At 41.7% G+C, this 24,373-nt stretch overlaps 1 protein-coding gene across 1 annotated transcript in view; it reads left to right on the forward strand.

Moving 5' to 3' along the window:
• The window catches only part of sgcd (sarcoglycan, delta (dystrophin-associated glycoprotein)), a 108,975-nt gene that overhangs the window by 46,813 nt on the left and 37,789 nt on the right, over positions 1 to 24,373 (forward strand). Inside the window, exons 4-5 of the mRNA XM_080041036.1 lie at positions 6,017 to 6,104; positions 7,954 to 8,073. Of these exons, the coding sequence (XP_079897162.1) occupies positions 6,017 to 6,104; positions 7,954 to 8,073 (208 nt within the window). The remainder of the gene's footprint in view (positions 1 to 6,016; positions 6,105 to 7,953; positions 8,074 to 24,373) is intronic.

Here is a 24,373-nt window from a genome sequence, read left to right on the forward strand (position 1 = left end):
CAAATACCAATAGGCCTACATTAAAAAACCTGTAGTCTGGATTTTTCGGACAAATATGAATCTACTGTGAGAAGCTTAACCTGCGAGTCTGCAGCGATGTCCGAACTGTCACGTCCCAACTGTAATCGCTACTGATGAAAAGAAAGAAGCCTACAGTGAAATAATGTTGCAACCTGTGATTTTATAGAACGCTTTATTAAGAGCCAGTGTGTGTATATCGCCAGGTAAAATCATTTGAGAGGAGAGCATAGAGTGTCGCTGCATACAGTATAGGTGTGGGCTATTTTACATTTTCAATAACTGTATGCATGTGGCAAAAAGCCCCGGCGCGATGTTACAGTTCACTCTGTAAGCCTAATGTCACGGCTTCGTTTCGTTCATTAACTTACTGATCAATAAGTTTAGATGTAACAGTTTCCTCAGTGAGAATGTAGCGCTCAGACAATATAGTCAGGTCCGCGGGATTTCTAAATGTGTAGTTTCCTTGAAGGGCAGCGCTCTAAGAGCCGAATTTAAGCTCAAACTCTGAAACAAAAACTGGTCTGAGCAGGTTAGCCGTGCAGCCTCTGTTACCACGGTGATCTAGCCAGGTAAAAAGAAAGCCACCTTTCGTGATACTGAAAACTCTGGCTTTAGACCGCTTTAGACTCAACAGACCTCGCTCAGCCCTTAATCTCGCTTCGTAGTATACCCCTCAGGTGGGGCTGGTGGCCGTGTGCCAGCTAGCAGTGTTAGCAAACATGGTTTCTACAGTCTGCTGGACAGAGCCTCAAGGATCAGTTTTCTTGAAAGAGTTATTCAGCATTAAGGCGAGAAACTGCAGGGGAATAGGGGAAAAATGTAACGAATGTTGAGATAATGGCCGTTGAAGATGGTTGTATAGGAGAAATATACAGATGCAAACAGACAAGGTTTTGGGCTATTTATTTATAAAAGAAAAAGAAAAATCGACAAAAAAACTTGCCATTTTGTTTTCGCCTGCAGTATCTCTCCTTCCCAGAGCTCCTCAGCATTAAAAGAGTCTGGTTGAGATCCCCTGGTATGTTCTGTTTACAAAATTAACATTCCGATGTGCTTCCCGCTGTCCTCATGACAACCACAGGAGAGGTATCAGAGCCGATAGATGTCAGAGGAATGGAGAGATGGGCAGACACGATAAAGTGATGAACACTCTCTGCCTCTCTCTCTGTCTTTTCTATTCTGGTAGTAATAATAGCTGTGTGCATGTGTTGGACGGATGGCTTGATAACGCAGGAGAGCAGCGCGCTTTATCTATTCTGTCTAGGACGCAAAGCTTGGAGGATGAGCGATGCAACTGAGATGGGAGAGTAGAGAGAGGCCTAAGAAAGTGAGGGAGCAGAAGATGGCAGAGTACGGATGGGGAGAGAGAGAGGGAGTAGAAGAAGAAGAAGAAGAAGAAGAAGAAGAAGAAGAAGGAGGACTGGAAATCAGTCTGGTTTGGCATGGTATAGCCCTAGACAGGGTCAGAGCTTTTTTGAAGGGCGCTGGCCGTGGCAGATATGTGTCCATTGTGACGTTAGCAGCAGGACACAGTTAAGCCCACTGATTATTTCAATGAGGAGGGAAAAGCCACACAATAAACAAAGAGCTGCGTGCCAACATCTTCCGCTAAACACAAGACTCTATACTGCCGAGGACATTACACATGGCGGAAATTATTCTGTCCACCAATAAACGGACAGACTGCAGTGTGTAGCTCCACCCTTATGGGACCCTTTCGGACGGCTTGGTACCCCAACAAAAGGATCCCAAAAATAGGTGCAGCTCGACTCCCTTTTTTTGGGACCCTACCCATGTTTTGATGGTGGAAATGCAAATAAAAGCGTTCAGTGGAAACGGGGCTATAGAGACAGAAACAGGGAGGCAGATGGAGGATGACTGAATTAGAACAAGAGTAGCCGGAGAAGCCAACAAGCTTGTTTGACAGGTGCAGACGTGCAGAAGGCGGCCAAGTTCAACACTGGCCATTAAATCCAGATTTCACCAAGAAATTACCAGAAGCAAGCAGCTATAAATAACCCAACGTTATTCTAGTGCATTAATTCGGCACGACGTTCGTCAACATTTAATATATAAAAACAGACCGATATAAAAAAAGAATTCTGGAGACAGGTGTTTTTGTCATCTTTGCTCATAGGAGACAAACATTCAGTGGTGCTAGAACAGTATCGGAAGTGCAAAGGATTTTTTTTTCTCTGAATATTTCCATCAGTTTTCTTAGATTAGCCTATTAGCATTAGCATTTTGAGTGTTACAGATCAGTCGCATAACGTCAATGCACTTACGAACATCTCATTATTATCACAGTTACCAACTATCTTGTGAGTGCAGTGAAGCATTTAGCTGCTAACAAGTTAGATATCTCCTCGTCCAAAACAACAGCAAAGAGGGTAGACGATATTGGACTTGGGTCTGTCCGTTGTCACTTTGACATTTGCTAGATAGCTTGTACAGTCGTATCATTCCTAATGATGCCAAATGTACTGTAATCCTCAATGAGAGTTTTGTTTTTCTTTTTGGATTACGCATCATCATAAAATTGTTAATCATCATGTGCAGTCCAAAAATAAAATGACTCTACTAAATTGGGTTTAATTGGAGCAGCTCTGCCTCCAAGAAGTGTTCTGTATCTATATTTCATAACAAATCCACGTCGTTCTCCATATATGTCTCGTCTCTCTCTCTCTCTCTCTCTCTCTCTCTCTCTCTCTCTCTCTCTCTCTCTCTCTCTCTCTCTCTCGCTCTGTGTGAGAGGCATCCTGCTGGGTGTAATACGGTCTGTTGCATTAGTAACGAGGATAGGAGCGGTGCGCTGTGGATCAGAGTCAACACCCACAACAAACTAAAACATGAACTGTACACAAACGGCCCCAAAGGACGGCTGCAATCGCCTTGGAGGCATTTCAAGAGACTGTTAAAGTGGGGGTAAAAATATGCTGAGGGATGAAACAAGGAGCTGGATGCTATTAAACAAAGCACTGTGTTCTCTGAGGGTGTGTTCTGAAGCTTAAGCCTTGTGCTGTGAAGGAAAACAAATATGTTAAACAGTACCTGAGTTTGTAAGCATAACATAGACCGCCCGGGCTATCTCTGAATATGGGTGATGAATTAGATGGATTGTCATGCATAGCAGGTATGATCTAATACAATTGAGGTAATAGAGACAGGCATTGTGTTCATATATGACTAATTATAATCACATTATCATGGCAGCATAGTATATGCCTGGATAATGTTGACTGGGAAGGTTCTTCAATTCCAATGTACGGACACAAATTAGGTACATTGTTTGTGAACGTATTGCAGTATGCTGTATATTTCCGAATGAGAAAAAAAAAAAGTTAAAACCAGATGGCATCACGTTTTCTCTCACAGTGTTGCTATTTACCCATATGCTAAAGTTATTTCAAGTTTCCGGGCATAGCTCCTCCTAATGAAGAGGGGGAGTGGGAGGTCAGAGGACAACCACTGCTTGTTGCCGTTGCGTTGGCTGATTAATTTTAAGAATGGATGGATTGAGTTGTCCTTGGGAAGCTGTCCATTTCTGCTACTGGATTGTTGACAAATGAGACACATTGTTCATGTTGTCTGTCATTGATCTCAACACAGCTGCAGGTCACGAGAGCTAACGAGTAGAAGTGACTCCTTGGCACAGTGACGCCATGTTTGTGTGAGCATTTATGCTATGTGGGCAGGTGTAGTGAGTAACTTGTATGATGTCAAACATATACTTTTCCTGTCTTTCTGCTGCTAGGTGCGTGCATCATTACTGTATGTATCCAACTATTAGTCCAACAATATAATCAATGACCAACCTGCCCAGGGATTTATCTCATAAACTGACCCATCTTATACAGTTTGACATTCGATAAACCAGTATGATTGCTATTGCAAAATGTAAGGAAAGGGAATAGGGTTAATTTGCCAAAACAGATATATTTTATTCTGAATTAGTTTGTTCATTTTAACAACACATTAAGCATTGCTCTTTGTATTGCAAATGCACTGTTCAGTACCTGTAAAGAAACAAGTGCAACTAACAATGATGATTTCAAAAACCTTGCTTCATTAGTGACCTTTCACGTATACAGTAAGTAAATCCCATGTATGCGCCATGTTGAGAACCCAATGCTCACTCTGTTTGCCTACAGCTTTCATAGAGCCTTGTTTTCAGTTTGTGTACGACTTGTGTTGTGTGTTTTGGGCAGCTTTGTCCAATCCCCCTAGAAGTTGAACTCCTTTTTTTGATGTCTGGACCCAATGTACAGTTTGTCAGAAAACTGCCTCACTGTTGTTTTGAGGAAGTTTTAGTTGGCTCCCAGTCGGGTGGCTCTAGCGACTGTGTTACTTGAGCAGTAATAAAAGCTGGGCTCTGTGTGGTCGTGCACTGGTGTTAGACACAGTGTGATTGAAATAAATGAATGTAACACCAAACAAGGCTTCTTCTACCCAGCAATGATTATTACCCACAAGATTTAACCTGGGAAATGTTTGCAAGCATTTATGGTACATGGTGTTTAAGTATAGTGGACAGCTTTGAATATTACAATGATTAATGTTGGAAATAAACAACAATTCGGAATTGCGGCCACATCACCTTTGTGTTATAATAACAAAACATAATTCAAAAAAAGTAAATAGTTTAAGTCACACACACACACACACACACACACACACACACACACACATGCACACATACATTAACCTCAACCTGCATAATACAGTAGCTTGAAAGATAGAGTTCATCTGTCAAACCTGGGAACCTGGTCAAATGGTTTCAGATGATGTGCATGCAATCACCATGTACTGCAACTCTTTCTATGTATAAACTATGTTCAAACTTCCTATTAGTGTTCAATTTAGTTCATACTCCACTTTTATATAAATAACTCCTTGTATATCATACAGTTGGTGTATTTACTGTGGGAACTTCAATAAGTTTTGCAAGAGCCATAATGTTATCAGTAATATACACACAAGGCATATACCCCTATCCTCGGCAGTGAACGAATCACAATGGTCAGGCCGTTATCTCTAATTAAGAAGCTGACTGAGGCATGGAGATTAGTCAGGCACAGAAAGAGCAAAATGTCCGACGTGATCAGCATTACAGAGGTGCAGGGCACTCTGGGAAATAGAAGTTATCAAACGGAGAAGGGCACCGGAGTCTCTGCACTCGGGCAGTTTTCTCTGTGTGCGTGTTTGAAAGTGAAGTTCTACATTTCTATTCATACTTCTGTGTCTGTATGAGCTCTTGAACTTTTATAGTATTAAAGCTGGCAAAGCATATTTAAGGCCAGTCCCCCAAGCAGGGCAGTACAGGTTTTTAGAAATACTAGAGGTCTAGATGTCAGCCTCATTCTCCGTGTCTCTTTGTTTTACATCACCTGCTCCCTCTCGTGTCATGTCCTCTTGTCTCTCTGCCTCAACATCACATTGGTCCTGTTCATTTATCTACTCTATTCTTCTCTGAGTTCTCTCTCACACTGTATTCACTAACGGTCCCTTTCACTGGGGCTCCTCAAGTAAAGGTATATACATCTTTTGTTTTAATACGATGTATTATGTTATAGGGGTTCCTCATTGTAACGTGAATTTAAACCCATTATAAAAACTGATACATATGAAAGAGAATATGTTCTTCTTCAAATAAAAGCTTATCAGTCCAACATTGGTTCGATGAATTTAGATGGAGCTTCAATGCAACACACACACACACACACACACACACACACACACACACACACACACACACACAGTATGTGTAGGTATATGCGTAATACTGAGAAACCGTCTTAGAATAACCTCAGTGTGCAACTTCAGTACCTACGTACAGTACATGAGTGAGGACATTGTGGAACGAAAGGGCATATGATGCTGCTCTCTGCTTATTTCTCACATCGCGACGCATACTTGTTGTCCATTGAACACAGTTAGAGTTTAATGACCATTGCACCCTGAACTAAATAACTAACCTTGTCCATCTCTTCCGCAGGGCCGCCCGTTGTTCCTGCAATCCTCCAGAAACGTGTCGGTCAATATCTTCAACAGCAACAACCAGCTGCTCACGCAACTTGTAACAGGTACGGCACAAGACGAAAAATCAAAGTGCTTTCATGTCGGCCATTGATCTTTTCTTTTGATATGATGCATATCTTCAAAAACATGAAACCTGACAACACTGACGACATCAGCTGCAACAGATGCACACAATGTAGAAATGTAGAATTTCTTTATATGTTTTAGTAAACTATTCACAGAAAGAAAGGGAACCTAATTTATGTAGCAGATACATTTTATTCCATAATTTTCCAATTTTAGAATTATCTCCGTAGCCTCTGGGGAGTCCAGACTCTCAGATTAGTTAAAAAACCCGCAGCTCCAAACTGTCAGGAGTCATTGCCTCATTTTCAGGATTAAACATTAGCACATCATAAATTCTCCCTCTGTTGTTAACTGTGCCAAGCGGAGCCCTCCGTCGCACCGCCATAACTCTGTGATTGCACTTTCTTCTTTAAGTCCCCCCACCCCCCCCCCCCCTATTCTCCGCCTGTCACACTCCTAATAGAGTTGGCACGCTTATGTGAATGGAAAATCACTTGGTGTAAACATGCACAGGCAAGTGTCTCTCTCACGTTCAAAATAGGGCCACCGACATTTTTCCTCCTGGGGTCTGAAGACTCTGCAACCGTTACTTCCCTTGGATGACTAAGCGACTTTCACGTATGGGTTGGAACTACACATCCCAGATGGAGAGTGACAGAATCAATTGCGCGCGTGTCAATCAGTTCCCCCTACCCCACACCCCCTGATGCCGAGTGTTTTCCGTGTCGCCGCATGAGACAAAGCAATTTGAGTTGGAGGCAGTTGTCTACATTTTCTTTTTCTTCTTTGTGGTGACAGCAGTGGCGCTTTTGGCAGCTCTAGTACGGGTGTTTGCCCAAACTTCCTGCAGATATTCATGTGTTTTTTTGACACTCATGTTGTGGTGGAAACCTCTTTCATCTATTTCCCTAGCATTTCGCCACAACCCTTTCCAGGTTCATTCTGTTTTATTATATTGCTTTTTAATAATGCATTCACTATGCTTTACATCTTTTGAACCAGCTGTCAATATGCTGTATATGAGTGTTTGTTATGTCATTGTCTTTAAGTGCATAACCGTGCAACACTTACACAACTTTGCTAAAGATAAAATAAGGAATAGATTTTATTCTGATCGATGGCCCTCAAAACAATTCAAGGTTTCATCAAACATGGTCACCACTGATGAACCCACCAAAACGTGGACCCTGCAAACATTTGCATCTTGCTCTTTTGTGCAAGACAGTGGCTGTATTCAATCTTGGTTTCATAACATACATTGATTCCAAGGGAGACAGAGAGTCATTGTTTAAAAGGAGAGGGAAAAAACAACTATGGAAAACTTTTCAAATGTCTCCAGCACTAGAACAGGCTTCCATGTGCTGTCCATCATTTTCACCCAAATATGTCAAAATGACTCAATAGTCAAGTCCAAGTAAATGCACAGCCTCTGCTTGGAGCTAGTGATGGCTAGCTAGCTGTTTGACATGTTTGCCATCTAATAAGTCTACTCTCCGTTGCAGTTTATTCAGGTGACAATTTTTGGCAAAATACCATGATCCTCTTTCACTGCAATGACACTTCAACCAGAACATGTGGTGGTTCAATATTCAGCTGTGTCATGGAAAAAAAACATCAAATACACTCTAATAGGTTCTGGTCCCAAAGTAAGGATGGACTATTATTTTTGCTTAAGTCAGCAAGTCCCCATGCAGGACACCTTGAATGTCTTCCCCCTAAGGTGACTTTTAAACTTGCAAATACCGAGGTCATTCAGTAAGAGATCAGCTTGAGCTCCTTTAGCTCCACTTTAACGTCCCTCCTCTCCCATCTGTGTGTTTGACTCAGGATCCAATGGATTTAAAGCCATGGGCAAGATGTTTGAGGTCAAGTCCACCTCTGGGAAACTCCTCTTCTCCGCGGACGAGCAGGAGGTGGTGGTGGGCACCGAGAGGCTACGAGTGATGGGTGAGTGACCGGAAGGAATGCACGCATACTGGCTGGATGGAATACATAATAAAGTGTCTGCATAGCATGGCTAGTTGTTATGATCCAAAGTGTGAATCAAAGTTTGGATTCATACAAATGGGCACTGATATTGGTGATACTTTGCCAGATAATTATTTTTTTGTTTTAATGACCCAATTTGTTTCGTCAAAGGTTTGTTGCTGTGACTTGTTGCTGGGTTTTATTTTTGGTGTAGTTGGTTTGATATTGACATTGAATAGTGTAAAGCTATATTGTGTAACGTTTTCATATGAATGAATGTAAGTTACTTTCAAGCCATCACCAAACAAGTTGACAAAAAGTTGATTAAGCCTTTCAGCGCCAAACTACTCTCTGTATTTCTGTATTGAGGAATGTTTCAGTTGTTGGTTCTACTAATATGACAACCTGGTTGTACAGCAGAAGGTATAAATTCCATGCATGATCACAAAAGGCTAACCTCATGTACTCTCGATGTGTTGACAGTGTTGTTGTAATTACTCCAAATTCCTCATAGTGGCAACTGAAGTTACGCACTACAGCTTAATGCTACATGATTAATTCCATTAGATAACCATGAAAAGCTTACCTTCCAGTATAACCTTAGCTTTTTAATTTAATCATGATGGTCATATTTTTTCAGGAATCCAACCAGAAATTGTCAGTTTGCATATCTGAAATTGTAATGAACAGTGCATACTATCTATATACGATACATACTACAGTACACTTAAACTGAGCTGATGTGATGTGTAAAACTGACGTACAATTAACGCAAAGTTGAACAACGTAACGTTTATATTAGCATCATAATCAGTCAGTAGGGAGGAGAGCAGGGCAATGATCTGTGCTGGTATAAACTCTGTGTGAGAGGAGTCATATGACGACAAGCAAGAGCCGATGAGTAAGGGATTTTTTTTAGCTTTTAGTGTGGATAGAAAATGAAAGCTTGCTGAAGAGAAGAGATGGCAGAGCGCTCATATTTGCCAACCAGTCTCAAAGGGGAGAGACAGGGGGCATGTAGCCCTTAGACAAATGAGTTGTGTGCTTATGACAGGAGATAAGAAGTGACAGAGCTGCCGTTCGGCCTCTCTGTGCCACGGATGATTTCCTGTGAGAGAACGGGGGGGCGTGACCGAGGACACGGAGGGGCAAAATTAGCTCACAATGAAAACATGAATACGGGCGTAAACAAAGCATCCGCATACAATGGAGGCAGCAGCAGCAGAGGAGATCACAGCAAAGCCTGATGGGAAATATACCCAGCCCAAAGGAAGTGACAGATTAAGGTTTAATATTGACTTTTCTTTTTCTTTTTTTCTTTTTGACCATGTCCTTTTTCCAACTTGGGAAGCCGTGTGTGACCAATTTTGCTTGGCATTTCAGTGGTTTACTTCATGAGAACAAACACTTTTAGCTAGGAGGTGATAACAAAAGAAATGGTCACTACTTTGTTTACCCCTTTGAAGAACTTGTTGGAGAAATAAAATGCAACAAAGACCAAATTACTAAAATAACTTCTGTGACCTAACATTTTCAAAATACTGCCCACATCGCAGTTTCATAAATGCATCATTGGGTTGTTTAGATTGTGGACACTGTATTCCTGTACGGATGGACAGAATTGTTGTATTTAGCTGAGCTCTGGAACATTGAACTGTAATTATAAGAGGTTGTGGCTACTATAACAACGTTGCACTGAATAGATTAAGATGGTGATAATGTTACAATGGAAAATAATAATCTGAAATTGGATTTTGTATTTTCTCCACTACATGCAATTAGCAGGACGTACAAACATGAACATTTTCTGAAATACTCTTCCGTTCATCAAAAATTCTGCATTAAGTTGGTTTAAAGAAATCCACTTGCACAGATCCATTCATTGCTTATTTATGATATTTTGAACTTCTCTTTTACAGCAGGATAATTAAGAGAGAACTAAAATAACTTGCTGTGAGAATAATAAAGATATCAGAAATGACAGAATCCTCTAGATGCCGAGCACCAGCCTATTAACAAAATGCTTGATGATTTTTTCTAAAGTTGTGATGTCCTTTGAGTTCATTTCCTTTTTTAGTTTGTCATGCATTATCTTACATCTATATTTTCCCGCATTCCCTTTCAAATATTTTCAGTCTGTTGTTCCTGTTTCCCCTCTCTGGCATCATTCACAATTATACTTCCATCTGCCACCATCCACTCATCTCACTCATCCATCCATCCATCCGCTCACCCGTTCATCAAGCCACCCATTCAATCTCATTATTAGAGAAATAGATATTTAAAGTTTCTCCCTCTCGACTGGGCCGCACTTTTCAACCTAAGAGCTCCCATGGGTGCTCTCTCTCTCTCTCTCTCTCTCTCTCTCTCTCTCTCTCTCTCTCTCTCTCTCTCTCTCCCTTCCTCTCTCTCACTCACTTTGACACACACCTTTCAGAAGCCTCTGAGTGAGCAATTACTCTTCATCCTCATCTACATTCATTTACATCCGTGCCAGCCTCAGTGAGTCAGAGTTCATTACTGTCACCCACCTCGGCAAAGTGCTCCTCTTAACCGAGGCAGACACAGGTGGAGGGTGGTAAATGGAGGGCTGGGCGGGACACGCCATGACAGGTAGAGTGTTGTGAGATGTTTGGTAAATGAGACTTGTTTCCTTGTCGCTGTATTTTTTATTTATTTTTAAAGTCAGAAGTCTTTGAATGTTCACCCGTCACTGCCGATTTAAACTGTGCATCAAAGTTTAATATCTGCTGACATAAGTAAACACAACAAGGCTATGTGCTTGCGACGTGATTGCCGTTGCATGACATTCTCACTTGCGCCTGAGGGTCCTCGTTTTGATTTCCAACTTGAAACTGGAAAAGGGTCTCAGAAGAGATTTTATTTTTGCACGTCAGCACATCTAAGTAGAAAAAGAGGACAACTTTAAATAAGACTAAAGGGACTAAACAAGTGTTAATAGAACAGACAGCGAGGTCATTGTTTTAATTGATTATTGGTTCTAACTGTTCTTGGATCCTTACCAGCAAATGGGGTTTGAGTCTGGTTAGCCTTGAGGGTGTTGCGAGTGGCCATAGGGTTTTTACATACAATAAGGAGTATACCTCCAACAAGTCCTTGCAATGAAATTACAAAATTACATTTATTTAGTTTTTGCCCTCAGAAACACCACATATAGGCATTTTCAGATCACAAACTGATTACTTACTAATTAACTCTAAAAATCCCTCGGTTGCAGGTGTAGAGAGAGAGTCATTTGGAGAAGAGCAACGATTTGCCAAGTATTCCATTTATCTCCACAGCCGTTTGATGAGGACGCTCAGGGCTATGAGGCTAATCAAACACCTTGGCAACCGCTGCCTCAGTGGACAAAGAGGGCCCCTCCAGTTGGACTAAAAGTGTCTATGCGTAGCACCAGAATGTTTGGTCATGTCTATGATCATTTGAATATAATGCCTATGCATGTGTTCTTTGTATAAGTGCTTTTTGGCCTATAATTAGTTGCTGGAGACAGATATACTGTGTTGTGGCTAATGCTAATGCTTCTGCAAAATGTGTTAATCTAATAAATTAGTTAAACATCTAACATAATCATTGTTTTATATTATCTTACCAATTGTAGATGGACAAGTGTAGTCCTGAACAAAACACAGTCTATAAATGTGCTAAAAGCTTTCATCAATAAGTGAGTTCTTCACGTGTTTCCATATCCAGATGCCAGGATGCTACGGACATGATTTGGTCAATATTCAAAAATTATTCAGTTTTGAGAGCCAGGCCTAGATACAGTATAGGTGTGCCATGTTTGAATATGGACTTACCTTTGTTTGTAGGTTTGGGCTTTTGTAATGAAAAGTACTTTCATTTAAAAGTCCAATCTCAAACAGACAAAATGTAAAATGATTAGTACATCGACCAGCTGAATGTAGAAGGAGAGCAGTGGCAGAGGCTTTTTTGTTTAAATGGTTGGATATTTGACATTTGCAACATAATTTAGATTATAAAACATGAATATGTGAAGAGCATGAATGCAGTCCTTGATTATTATGCACATTTCCAAATAATGGGACATTACTGTGTGAATGCAGCTTAGTGCCGTCTGGGTTACATTTACCACAAAAGGGGATCCCTTGTGTCTGTGTAAATAATGGCTTTTTTCTCTCAGAGGCAACTTTGCAAATAGCATGTTTTTGTACCACCACAAAACCTATTAGACAGAAGGTCCAGAAGGTGTTTTTGGCATTGGGGATGGCACTCTGTCCCCTACCTAAAAAAAACCCATTGTGGTTCATTTTAGCTACCATTTTAGGTACATTGACATTGTTGTTGCAGTAAAACAGAAGATGTTACTCTTAAGTACAAATATGTTTCGATATGTGTTTTACTGCATGCTGTGTGCATTCATTGACATTAAGCCTAAATCTCTGCATGTGATCCTGTCTTTTCAACACATACACCGATGAAACACTGGCTGCAGACCGGACCTGAGAAAGAACTGCTGTCTGTTCTATGGTCCCTTAGCTTGACGTATGAAGGGACTGTAGAGGCTTATAAAGCTGCCACATGTCATTACCAAGCCCATCCTTCCTTCCCCACCAATAAAATACATAATTATACCCTGCATATAACTTTAATTATAGCCCAACTGAGGTCATTGGAAATCCATGATACCGCTATCATTGGCTTCATTATGGCTTCAACAGCTATTTACAGTCCAGTCAGACACGCTGACTGGCTCCCAGCAGACAGACGGTAAACGAGAACACAAACGATAGGCCGGGTCAATTCATAGTTTGGATACTTGTTATAGGTTGTTTCAGCCCACTTTGGCAGCAGATGGGTTTTGTTGCAAAATCCACAAAGACCTGTAACAAAACACACTGCTCATAGGTATGGTATAAAGGCAGATGCTTAATGACTGGACAGCTAGCACAGCTTGTTATTGTTCCAAAAATCAGTTACTTCAAATGTTAGTCTATATGTGAGAAACGGCTTTTAGATATTCTGAGGTGAAACGTGCATGAATCATATCAAAATGTCATATTTATACATTTTAACATTTCAAGTATATTCACCTTTACATTGTATCTGCCTGAAACAATGGAAATCTGTAATTTTAAGGACTTAGGATTGATTGGTTCAAAATGTAATCTAAAGCAGCTCCGAGTAACATTTAAATATATTTTAAATAGCCTCATGTTTCCTCTCATAATCATAAATTACTTTTAACAGCAAACGAGACCATCAGTGCAAAGAAAGACGTTTTTATATAGTTTTTATTACTGCATTTGGTCTGGTCGCACACCCAGTCCGATTTTCGGTTCACGCGTGCATGCTCTATGGTCACATATGTGGCGCAGCATCAATGCGATTTGAAAAGCCTATCCCTCCAGGTGAGGGAAGGGGAGCGGGAGCCTTGTATACACAATTTCACGGGAGTGAACTAGACTGCAGTGTTTACTCCTAAATGAATGAGCGGTAGCCTACTAAAACAAAGTTTACTTTGCCTCACCAGCATCATCAGATGACTATTATTCATCTGAAATAGTCATTATTTACAACAACATAAACACATTACCTCATCGTGATCCATACTAACTGCCGTCTCTCGTTCATTCGCTTTCTGTGAGGACACGTAATCTTTCAGCTCCCTCACACTTTCAACACACGGACATGCACTATATTGCTTCCTGATCATTTGAATCTCGCACACCCGGCACGAGCTAGAAAACAGCTTCACGACAGCTGGCGTCGTAAAAATACTACCGCTTTTGTCCAAAGGGGCCGCCAACGTGCCATGTTACTCGTAGTGGCTTTAATCCATGCTGAATCCTTAGGCAATTGTATTAGAAAACTGAAATATTTAATGATTAATGGTATCACAATAATCTCCATTTTAGCCTATGTAAAGTTCCATTAATATGAGTTAAATACAAACCTGAAGGGCAGCAGCATGCTAGTGTAGCTACCGTTTTGTAAGTCACTGGGTCAGCTGATATTCCCACAACATATTTTCCTTTGAGCTAGCCCCGCTCAGACCAGCCTCAGAGCAAACTCCAGTTCCAAAATAAGCACTGCTCACTAGGGTTGGGCACCGAAACCCGGTACCAGTATGGCACCGGTGCCGACGTAAGCGGTAGTAACCAGACCGAATAAGAATGAAAGTTTCGGTGCCTCATTTCGGTGCCGCCGTCCATAGGTGCCGCCTTTCTTTATATGTCCATGGGTGCCGCCCCCTGCTGTAGTCACGTTTGTATTTTGACAGACTGATCGCTCTTTATGTCATGATCGATGAAGCATGTCCGCTCGCGGATGCTGTTCTGTGAACACCGCAAGGAGCATTTCTCACCGGGCTGTGAGTGACGAGAACGAGCCCGACCGTCTCGAGGAGCGCGCGCACGAGTGCTCAACACTCGCTCACGTTCGCAGTTTCACAGACTGATCGCTCTTTATGTCAGACTATTGTTGAACGTCAATGCAATGCATTTCTTTTTGCAAATAACACGCGATCTAGCAGTATTGTCACGCATGTATTAGGCACGTGTAGGCTGACGATGAGGCAGCGGCCGCCTGCACGCTTCCTCCCGTCAGCTGTTCTAGTGCTGCCTTTACGCACGGCGGTGGAGACAAACCCAAAAAACACACAGCGGAACACGGCGGCCCGGTGATATGGAAACGTTTAACAAGACACTTCATAAAGACACACTTAAAATAATGATCTCTGCCCATACAAAAAGCTCTGACTTGGATAACGTTATGGAGCGATCGATTTATAAAACCATCCGGTAGGCTACATGTGTCTGATGACGGGCCGTTATATTAATAATAAACAGCGCTGCACATTATAACAGCATGTACTTTAAAGATCTCGTATCCATCCTGAAAAGGCAAACATGACATTTTTTCTGCACAAAAATGGTTAATTTGACAAAGTTAATAGTTGTGGTCTTATCTTTACAGAAGACTTCTTTGTATTTTTTATGTCAGTTGAATTTTGTTTCAAGTTAAATGCAAATGAGCACTGTTAATATTCCAAAAGGCTAACGCTCTTCCTTGACTGTTTTCAGTCTGTGGTTCTCATTGGGTGTACTTATTCCCTTACTGTAGATCCAATACTGCATTTAATTTCATATGGGTGTTTTATATGTGTATCTATTTTAATTTTTAAGGTGTTGTATTGTTCAGGTCATAAGGACTCTTTCTTATCAAAATGATTACTTTTAGCTAATGTTTTAAGATGGAGATTAGATCACCTGGTGGTCTCCACATTAATCTCCATTATTATATTGTTTGAAACAGTATTGTTGTATTAGATAGTATGTAAATTGTGTGAATTTTATTTTATTTACATTTTAAAATAGTTTATCTGTAAGTTACTCGTAATTATATTGTTAAAGTTAATTGTGTTAAATTTGGCACTGGATATAAAAGGGCATTATTTTTTGACAAAGTGTGTGCAATTTGAGGCTTTAAAGTACCGGTAAAAGTACCGGTTAAGCACCGGAACCGTTTCAAAAGTACCGGGTAGTAACCGGTATCAGAAAAAACCCAACCGATACCCAACCCTACTGCTCACTCATCCGGTGCATCCATGCTGTTTTCCCCTCAGAGCTTGGTTGAGGAAAGTGCAGAGAGGCCAACTGTACTGATAAATAGAGTATTGGGCTTACAGCAAAGAGTGAAAGAGGCCAGAGAACTAGTGAAAAAGCCCCAGAGGGACAAATACAGGAGTCACCTTGATGCTTAACATCAGAGTCATGTTAACATCTCTGCTTGGGGAGAACCAGCAGGAGAAGGGTAAGTGTTGACTTACACAACACAGAATTAGTATTATTATTTTTTTTAATGAACATTACTGGACTAATGTGGTTACTTACTGGGCTGAACTTCAATGTGGCCCTCAATCCATACTGAATTTGTTTCTTTTGAAAATAGGTTTAAAATGGTGGGGGAAACATATGAACATGGCAGCCTCGCATTGTGGTGTGGAAGGGGAAAATGTGAGCGTTTACAAAATTATACTGTGACAAACTTTGGTTGCTGTGTAGCGGAAATATTACGACTTTTATTTTCAATGACAATGACAGCTCAACACACAACATTACACATTACTGGTGTTGCCAATATCTAGAGGTGTTTACTGTCGGACGACTGAATGCCGCGTAAACTCTAATGATTTGAATAGACTAGAATTGACTTTCTTATCAGCAGATAAGGGAAGTCAATATGTGTTGATTCTGCACAACCCCACAGTACAACTACATTCATTGACATTTTTCAAATACTCGTGTACTACAATAGCTCTGATGGGCAACTATGATATGGTAAAGGTTATGGAAAATCATGGTTATGTCAACGGGCAAGTTTGTAACTGAATGCAACCTCTGGTCTCCTACAGGAACGCCCGATAGACTAAATGTCATCCACCAACCTGACCTCCACGTTTTTCTTTCTTCTCCTATGAAGGACACACTGAACAGACACCAAGAGTTGGTGTGGAAATGACTTGTGAGGTGCAGAATTGTCAAATATCTATGTATATTGGGTTGTCTTTATAAGCTGCGATCATAGCACTTTCCTATATAGTTGTCAGTATAAAAATAACAATTAGGGTTTATTATGGTGAATGACTTCCAGCTCATACATAAATGCTTACATATTTTCGTGTAACCCTATTGGTGTGTTAAACTGAAGCGCACACAGTAGGGGATCAAAAGGTTGAGTCGTGTGTGGTTGGTCAAGTTAACTAATATCATGACTTTAACACCTATATTAGGGTGTGTGTCTTATTTTATTATTTCAGTCAACATCGACTGTGTCATTATCTAAACAGGACCAAATCATTTCCTTCTTAACCTTGAGTTCCTTGAGTTCATTGAAATAAATCATGCAGAGCCTAACTCTTCATTATTTAGTTTCCAGATGTGCATTATGCAATGTGAACATTGTGTTTCCACCCACCCCAAATGACTTGTATATGGATGTAATTTGAAGACACGGTTGACTCAGCCCAACTATGATTTTTTCCAGATGGGTGCCGTTTGATCGGCTGAAACAGTGAGTTACAGACGGTTAGGTAAGAAACTAATTGGTCTGTGTTTGAAATTAAACAGGGGTTGTCAAAGTTGAAGGAAAATGCGTTTGCAAATCGGAAAACTGACAGACGCTTTTGTGGCTGTGAGCTCATCTTGTACTTCTGTTTAAAATGCACATAATTGCCATCGTATTGTGTACAACAATTATGTTGTATTGTTCACAGTTCCTCTCTTTTAACTCCACATCTAACACATTGCCGTGCCTTCAAAAGACTGAGGACTCTTGTTTCCAAAATGACATACACACTGATGTTTTTAGTTTTTTTGTTGTCTTGACTTCTTTGTAGTTGTTTTTTTTCTTCCTTATCCTTTGTTGTAATCATAATCAAACTCCTTTCATTGGCTTCAGTTATGTACCATTGACGCTCCAAAGCCCGGGCTCAGTCAAAAAAGAAAATCGGCCACTGATAATAGTACAGAACAGACTGAAGAGGGAAGAAGTGAGCGGAGGAGGAAAGAAGAAGAGAAAGAGAAAAGAGAGAGAGGTAATTGGAAGAGAGTCTTCACCCCCCTCCTTCCTCCGTGCGAGTCGTGTTATCAGCAGCCGGTCTGCTTTGATGCACTCACCAAGTAATTACCACTCCACATTACGCTCCTCAGCCTCTTTCATATTCTGCAGAGGCAAATCAAGGATGGCTGAATGATTACAGGGAACCATTGTGAACTGAAAGGGTCTTTTCATTTGTTTCTTTTTTGACGACTTTTCTAATATGTAGCCCTTTTTACTTCACCTCTCTGGTCGTCTGAGATCAGAGAGTCTTTTGGGGGGAAATCATGATCAATGATGAATCAGATTTGGCTACATTTATTCACCTCAAAAATACATTTAGTCATTTAGGAAGTCTCACATCAAGAAATTAAACTAATTCATAGGAAACTAATTTGAGGACATCAAAGGAATTAATTTAAAGGCCAGGACACACCAGTCCGACTACCCGAAAATGGAGTTTGCCGATTCAGGCAGCTCCAGTCTTCCCGTCGCGGCCAAAAAATTGCAAAGAATACACCAAGCCGACTGCTGACATTCCGTGCGCTCTGCGCTTGCGCGGGACGTGATGTCTCCATAACAGCAGGCGGCACTAATCTGTATCGTGGCCCGAAAAAATACGGAAGCCGGAAATGATGGGACGGCTCTCTAGACCATAAACATAGATAGAAATATGTATTTATATTTATGGACCATAAAGAGCACCATTTTTAGCAGAGAGTGTCGAGCATGGTGTCGAGCAGTCAACAAGGGTTGATGCATGTGAGTACTCGCTGAACGAAACAAACAAACGCATTAACACAATGGCTAACTGTTGTTAGCTGTTTGTGCTACCCGCCTCACTTCCAGGCTTCACTGATTCGCTAGCCCTCCACAAATCAAATTGCTTCAACTGAAAGACTGCCCGCTCAAAAGAAGCCCGACGACATCTACGGCGACCGATTTCACGGCACACACCAAACAGATTTGTGTCCCCTCCCCCTCCAGACTCTACGATGGCGATTATCGGGCCGGTGTGTCCGGGCCTTAAGGCAACATTCCCAATGTTTTGTAAAGTTTAGAGGATGGCGGCTTCCTACAACTTTTTTCTTCAAAGTATCTCCATGCAATATTGGCACCAGCTAATCGATATATTGCAAACCAAAGCTTTAACAGCAAACAGCTTATCTTTAAACTTCTAGATTGAAACAAAAGCGAAATTCTCCGCCCCTCTGAAGTCAAGGACATCCTGCCAAATCACAGCAGGAGTTCGGCTAACATGCAGTGGCAGTGTGGGACTGTGGCAACATCTTCATCTCCCACTCTGGCCCCTTCTGAGGATGATCTGCTGAAAAGTGGGATCAGAGTCAGAGTTTGGGATTAACAGATGGAACGATGCCAAAACCTTGTAACTCTGTAATGGCGGCTTTGAATAATGTAACACTCCAAAATGAATAAGGGAATTAAAAAAAACACATGAAATGCTTAGTCAACGACTCTTGAGAGAATGAGAGAAAGATTTGAGGCAATTGATTTTATAAACCGCTTTTCGAAGTGCAAAGAACCCCTGGTTGAACTCTGGTGATGATCAGATGATAGTAAAGACTCTCTTTTGAGCCTAATTTTGACCTTTTCTGCCCAAAATCAGATGAATGTGATGCCAACTGCAGAAGACCTAGGGCCTGCATAGAATGTAGTTTATTTGTGTAGGCCACGTACTTAATAGTACAGAAAATGGGGTTACAGGAACAGGTTTAGCTCTGTGTTATTTATATGGTGTTGCATGAGATGACCGGTTGTATATCATACATACAATCATCAGCACCTTCACTATACTTTCTGACGATGAAAAAAGAAAATGGCTTCACATTCCAGATTGTCTCCTCAATGCCACCGTGTCCATTATGTGCTGCCTCATCTTAAAGCAGTTGGAAAGCCGAGGGCATATTAATAAGCTCTCGGGTTAAATTTGTAAACTGAGGCCAAATCATTGTTTAGCACACCTTATTAAAGTGTAGGACGTAAGGGTTTCTGGCTCTAAACATCATTGATTGAGTCCAGAGCTTGCATTTGTGCTATCATTGGGATCATGACCTGAACAAATAAAATGTAACAAGAACTGCCTGAAATAGAAGACATCATAAAAAAAAGAAAAACAAACATCCGAGGAGATAAGAGAAAGACAGACAAAATTAATTGGAAAGTTACAAAGAAAAAAAGAACTCTCCCTTGCTCTGTTCCTCTAGAGTTGAGCTATTGGATTATTTGAACAGCACCTTTGACCAGTCCTTGCTTCAGCTCTGATTCATTCTCAGTCATTAGTGCAACAGCATTTCAGACTAAGCCAGTAACGTACGTGAGTAAATCTCTTCCACAGGGTCCACCCAGACAGACTGTTGATCACTGCCGAGAAAGGTCTCAGAGATCAGCGGCACGCTCGCTTTGGGACGTGTGACCCCCCCCTCTTCCTCGGCTGTTTTGTTAATGGAGGAAGTCTGTTTTGTTTTTTGAATTGTGCCTCTCCATTGCTCAAAGGAAGCTGTTAATATTCTTAGTATGTCTTCACCCTGTGGACCCTCGGTAGCCTGCAGCTTACCTTGCATCAGCCTTTTGGCTCCAGGGTCACCTCTGATGTTATGAGGCCTCTGCTGAAATGTTTGCCCTTGGGAAAGTGCCTCCTTTCAAAATGGCCTTTGAGGACTCTTTCTCTTTCTTTTTAATGGTGCTGGACCATTTTTTCAGTAAAGACAGGCAGGAAGAATTCAACAAAAAGAGAGTGAGATCACAGGACAAGTTTGACCCCAGGACTCACTTTAAATCGTATAAATTGAGCCCCCTGAGAAAAAGAGCCCTTTTGGCTGAATTGAGCCTTCCCACGAGCAATGCTCCAAAGCCCTGTACTGGGATTTGGCATTCAATTATTTTTAAAGTGCCAATATGCTAGCTGAGTTAGCTACCGATTAGATAATGAAACTGCTTTTGAAATCCTTTGTGAAACATAAATCAGAAACTGTCCCATCACAGAAAAAGTAAAGGCAGGAATTTCATGCCAGAACAGACAACATTTGGTCAGCACAGAAATAAATCAACTTCAATATTCAGCCATATTCCTAGAAAGCTCTACCATGCTGTGTCCATAAAATAAAACAGAACCCAACTGATACTACTTTTTTTTTTAGAACTGTGTGCAATGCAAACCTCTCTTCATTGCATTAAATTAATATTGTCTGATATGGACATTATAAAGTGACCAGAAAACCATTGCATTATCAGGTTCATCACAGAAGGGCTGTGAAGTGAGTCTCAACTGTTTGGAGGCCTGTATGAGTTTTAGTGCAACCAAAACAATGAAACATATTGGTCCGTGGTAAACCTGTTCAGCACCTGAGAGAATATCTGTATCCACTTGAAACAACCTGATCTTCATCTTTATGTTCCATCAAACCTCTGCCAGGCTCAGCCATATATCCCCCCGACAGCTACAGGCTCACACTTTTTATTCCCAGTTCTCCTCACCGTTAAGCCATAATAAGACCGTAAAAGACACTTCAGTGTTACTGCGTACTGGGACGACACGGCGGAGAATGTATTCAAGGGGGAGACAGAGGCAGCCTACATTTTAATGGTTTTATCTGGAGTGAATGGGAAATGTGCTTGTGTGCGAGTGGCCATTAGATTCCTGTCAGCTGACCACGTTAAGGAGATGATGAAGAATTCATTAAACCCTAGTGACTGCTGCTTACCTGTGCGACGTGTGTGCGACGTGTGTGTTTGTATTTGTGTGTGTGTGTGTGTGTGTGGGATACACCTGCTCATCTCATCTCTCTTAGGTTCTCCGGTTCACATATTGATGAGTGGCAAAATGAGACTTTGGTTATGTATGGTGTCTTTAGGGTGATTGTTTTGTTGAGTTTGATGGCAACAATATAACAGTAATGGACCATTGTTTTCGATGTCGAATGGACGGTTGCATGGAAGTTTGGCGATTTCAGCTTTTTAAGGAGCCCTTTAACCTCCTAGGACCCGAGCTCTTCCAGGGCATGCATTTTTTATTTCTCTTTGCTATTTGGGCTGATTGGGACCTAATGAGTATACAAACCAAGAATTTTCTTTTTACATGATGTAGTTTCTGAGAAAAATGATGTCCACATATGAGGACCGCAGTTTTAAATCAAGATAAAACACAATAAAGTCAGAATTGAGTAATCATGAACAAAACTAATTTTTTGGTGCCTGAACAGAGCAGCATTTTTCCTGAGTGCAAAAACAAAATGAGAAACAACAATTGTGCCCCTTTGAGCAATATGGCTCATTAGAAAGGCTGCTAACAGTTGCAGGAAGACGTATATCCTGAATTGTAGCCAGAATCCTGGCCTTGGCCCTGGGGATGGTAGTCAAAGACCTGGCTTTGGCCCTTGGGTTGGTAGTTGGCAATCTGGCCTTGGCCCTTGGGTTTGTAGCCAGAATCCTGGCCTTGGCTCTTGGATTGGTAGCCAGAAACCTGACCCTGGAAGCCAGAATCCTGGCTTTGGCCCTAAGGATGGTAGCCGGAAAATTGGCCCGGGTAGCCAGAATCCATAGCTTTGGCCCTTGGGTTGATAGCTGGCTATCTGGCCTTGGCCCTTGGGTTTGTAGCCAGAATCCATGGTCTTGGCCCTTGGGTTGGTAGCCCGAACCTGGCCCGGATAGCCAGAATCCTGTCCTTGGCCCCTAACGATGGTAGCCGGAAAACTGGCCATAGCCCTGGCCCTTGGGTTGGTAATCAGAGACCTGGCCTTGGCCCTTGGGTTTGTAGCCAGAATCCTGGCCTTGGCCCTTGGGTTGGTAGCCAGAATCCTGGCCTTGGTAGCCAGAATCCTGGCCTTGGTAGCTGAAAACATGGCCCTGGTAGCCGGAAACCTGGCCTTGGCCCTTGGGTTGGTAGCCGGAAACCTGGCCTTGGCCTTTGGGTTGGTAGCTGGAAACCTGGCCTTGGCCCTGGCCCTTGGGTTGGTAGCTGGAAACCTGGCCCTGGTAGCCAGCAGCCTGGTCTTGGCCCTGGGGATAGTAGCCAGAAAACTGGCCTTAGCCCAGGCACTTGGGTTTGTAGCCAGAATCCTGGCCTTGGTCCTTGGGTTGTTAGCTGGAAACATGGCCCTGGTAGCAAGAGTCCTGGCCTTGGCATTAGGGATGGTAGCCAGATAACTGGCCTTGGCCCTGGGCCTTCGGTTGGTAGTCAGAGACCAGGCCTTGGGCCTTGGGTTAGTATCCGGAAACACGGCCCTGGTAGCCAGAATCCTGGCCTTGGCCCTGGGGATCATAGCTGGAAAACTGGCCTTGGCCAAGGCCCTTGGGTTGGTAGTCAGAGACTTGGCCTTGGCCATTCGGTTGGTAGCCGGAAACCTGGCCCTGGTAGCCGGAAACCTGGCCTTGGCCCTGGCCCCGGCCCTTGGGTAAGGAGCCGGAAAACTGGCACTGGGGTTGAAATTTACTGAAATGTACTCATTGTAACTGTAAATGAGGGCAACCTAAGTGTCTCTTGAGTGAAAAGTGAAAGGTTATTGATTGATTGATTGATTGAAAACATATAAAAATGTTCCACAGAACTAAGTCCCGCTGTCCACATACAAGGATTTTTCAATAAAACTAACAGAATGAAGTCCTCCCGTCCACATATGTGTACATCATTTTTAGCAGCATGGTAAATTGTTACAATTACTAGCTTTTGTAAATGTTTTACTTCCATAACAAACATTGAACACTTTTATACATATTCTGAACAAGAATCAGCCATGAAATTTGATTAGATTTTTTTCTTGGTCGAAGTTTGGATCAGGATTTTCCATTTTGGGTGTGATGAACTTTTGGGTGTGTTGTCGGCCATCTTGAATCTAAAGTATAATGTATTATACTCTTCTGCCACCACTAAGTGGCAGTATAATGTCCTTGTATGTGGACCCCAGGCCCTTTTTAGAGCAACATTTTGCATTGTGGTCTAGACAGCCCAAAAAGTTGATGTCCACACAGGTGGACGCCAGGTCCTAGGAGGTTAAATTTGAATCAAAGGAATAAAGGCAATATGCCAGTTTACCATTCTTCCGCCATTTCATTACCAGTACTAAAGATAAGCTACTGCGTCAGAAAATATCTGGTTTATTGATTAAAAAGTCCAAAGAACAAGCTGTTTACATGAAAAACTAAAGGAAAGAGGGTGACCTACAACTCCCACAGTGTTTAACCGTAGGAAATGTGTAATCACAGAGCTTAGAATTGTGTTGTATGCACTGCTTACAGAAAACTGAAGCTGAAGATTACACTTTGAAAAAACCTGAGAAAACATTCAGTTCACCTTCAGATTATGGGTCAATATTTTGGAGGAATTAGACAGCTGTGGCGCATGGCTTGGTTCCAAACTGTAACAACGAAACATTCAAATTTGTTCCAGCTCTAGATACCAACCTCTGACCGGGTTCTTCTTCATAGCACACGGGGCATATGGAGGCGTGCACCATACCAAATGACACAAAGGCAAAATAATTACTCTATATTAACCTTACACTACTGTACATTATTACACATTTAGAGCATAATGGCATCATTCAATACATTATGCTAATTCACATTGGGTAAAAGTTAATTAACAGCTTCACAAGAAGCCCAGAGCAGCTTCTCCCACCTGTCTGCTCTATTAGAGAATTGTGTATAGGTCCATGGTGTTGGACCTGATCCAAAACTTTGG

This window comes from Ammodytes marinus (assembly GCF_949987685.1).
Source record: "Ammodytes marinus genome assembly, chromosome: 14".
Lineage (NCBI taxonomy): Eukaryota > Metazoa > Chordata > Actinopteri > Uranoscopiformes > Ammodytidae > Ammodytes > Ammodytes marinus.